We start from the raw sequence: 1,756 nt of genomic DNA, 5'->3' as shown, positions 1-1,756 counted from the left end.
AAATGTTCAGAAAATCATTTGGAACAGGGCAAAGATTTTAACTTGTGTCAAATATAGTTTTATTGTTTACATCAACATAATATTATCAGGTCATAACAAGCGATTAAATTCATATTCTGTGTTGTCAAATATTTTAGATGTGACATCTGGACATCATTTTTAATGTTATACTTTTTCCAGTGTACTGAGAAATTTCTACACCTTTTTCAGACATTTTCCGAACTTTTTATGAACCTTCCCAGTCACTCTAAGGTTAAATCCAAGGATATCAGAGGTTAAAACACTTTTCAAGAAGTTTTTAAGTACATTGTAGAATTTCTGTTAAACTTTTATGAAACTTTCCCAGAGCTTAGATGTTACTTTCCAGCAAAATAAAGATTATTTTCCAAAACCTTCACATATTAAACCAGAAGTCTGTGGGACATAAATGTGACTGCACTTGAAGATTAAATCGGCCTATCAAACATTTGATAAAACACATGCAACATGCAACTTTTGTGCAAAAGTTTCAACAAAAAGAGAAAAAAGAGCAGCAGCTTTAATTCCCATCATAGCTCCAAAAAGGTGTATTGTGAGTTCCTTGAAAGGGTTGGAAACGCATCTGGACAGACTTATGAAAGTTTTTGAAAGTGCATGAACATTTCCAGGAACAATTGAGAATATAACTACTACGTCACTGTACATGCTGTATCATTTAAAGCAAACAAAGTAGTTTTCTGTAAAAACTTTCTTCAAATTGGTCTTTTAAAAATGTTGGTAATAATTATTTCTCCTGGGCCTCAAGTTTAGGACTGCTTCCACATTTATGTTATAATGTTTCTGTTTGACCACAGCATATAAAGCATCCACTCATTGATAGAACATTTTAGGACTGTGAGCCTTCCTGAACATTAATCATCCTATTTCATGTTCTCTCAGCGTGACAGAGAGCGAATCCTCTACGACTGTTGGTGAGGAAGCAGAGGATGACGAGGGTTTGCAGGAGCGCCTGGCCAAGAGGGAGGAGCGCAGGCAGCAGAGGATGAAGGAGGCTTTGGAGAGGCAGAAGGAACTCGACCCCACAATCATCTCCACCAATGGAACAGACGGGAGCCTGCAGGAGCAACCCTCCATTACTGATGACAACAAGCAGACGGAAGAGGAAGAGAAGCCTGTTGAGGAAAGAGTCATCGATACTGAAACTAACTCCTGGAGGAAGGAGGAAGAAGAAAACAAGGAGGATGAGAAGGTAATGTGAGAAGTGTTATTTTTTTCATGAAAAGCATTAAACAGGGGTGGAAAGTAAAGAATTACATTTACTCGCATTACTGTAATTGAGTACTTTTTATGAGTAATTTGTAATTTTCTGAGTAGTTTTTGAAATATGTAAATTTTACTTTTACTCAAGTAAATTTTAACCAAAGTAGTTTTACTTTGCTACATTTAAAACCCCCTCATGTTACTGAGTAAAAAAATAAAAATACTGATGGTGAAAAAATTAAATGCAGCCGGAAATTTAAACCCCTGTGTCACAGAACCGACACTTAATCACCATAAAAAAATAGAAGAAGACTTTTGACTTTTAACAGCACTTTATTTACACAATTCAAACATATAAACAATTGATGTAAAAACAAGTGTCAGTTAAAATCATTAAATGAGGAGCTTGTTGATAACAGTGGCATCCTATTGCGCTTTAGTTTGATTTCTGGCATCTTTTGGGCATTTAATTTTGTGTGCATTTTGAAAACTTTAAAATCTAGTTTAAATTTCTTTA

General features: G+C 35.0%; 1 protein-coding gene across 1 annotated transcript in view; it reads left to right on the top strand.

Moving 5' to 3' along the window:
• LOC107095039 (caldesmon-like) overlaps positions 1–1,237 on the top strand; it is a 9,670-nt gene extending 8,433 nt beyond the window's left edge. Inside the window, exon 4 of the mRNA XM_015391000.1 lies at positions 919–1,237. Within this exon, the coding sequence (XP_015246486.1) occupies positions 919–1,237 (319 nt within the window). The remainder of the gene's footprint in view (positions 1–918) is intronic.
• Positions 1,238–1,756: the final 519 nt, after the last annotated feature.

The sequence above is a fragment of the Cyprinodon variegatus genome, unplaced genomic scaffold (genome assembly GCF_000732505.1).
Source record: "Cyprinodon variegatus isolate N-32 unplaced genomic scaffold, C_variegatus-1.0 Scaffold521, whole genome shotgun sequence".
Taxonomy (NCBI): Eukaryota; Metazoa; Chordata; class Actinopteri; order Cyprinodontiformes; family Cyprinodontidae; genus Cyprinodon; species Cyprinodon variegatus.
This window is presented reverse-complemented; position numbering and strand designations above follow the sequence as displayed.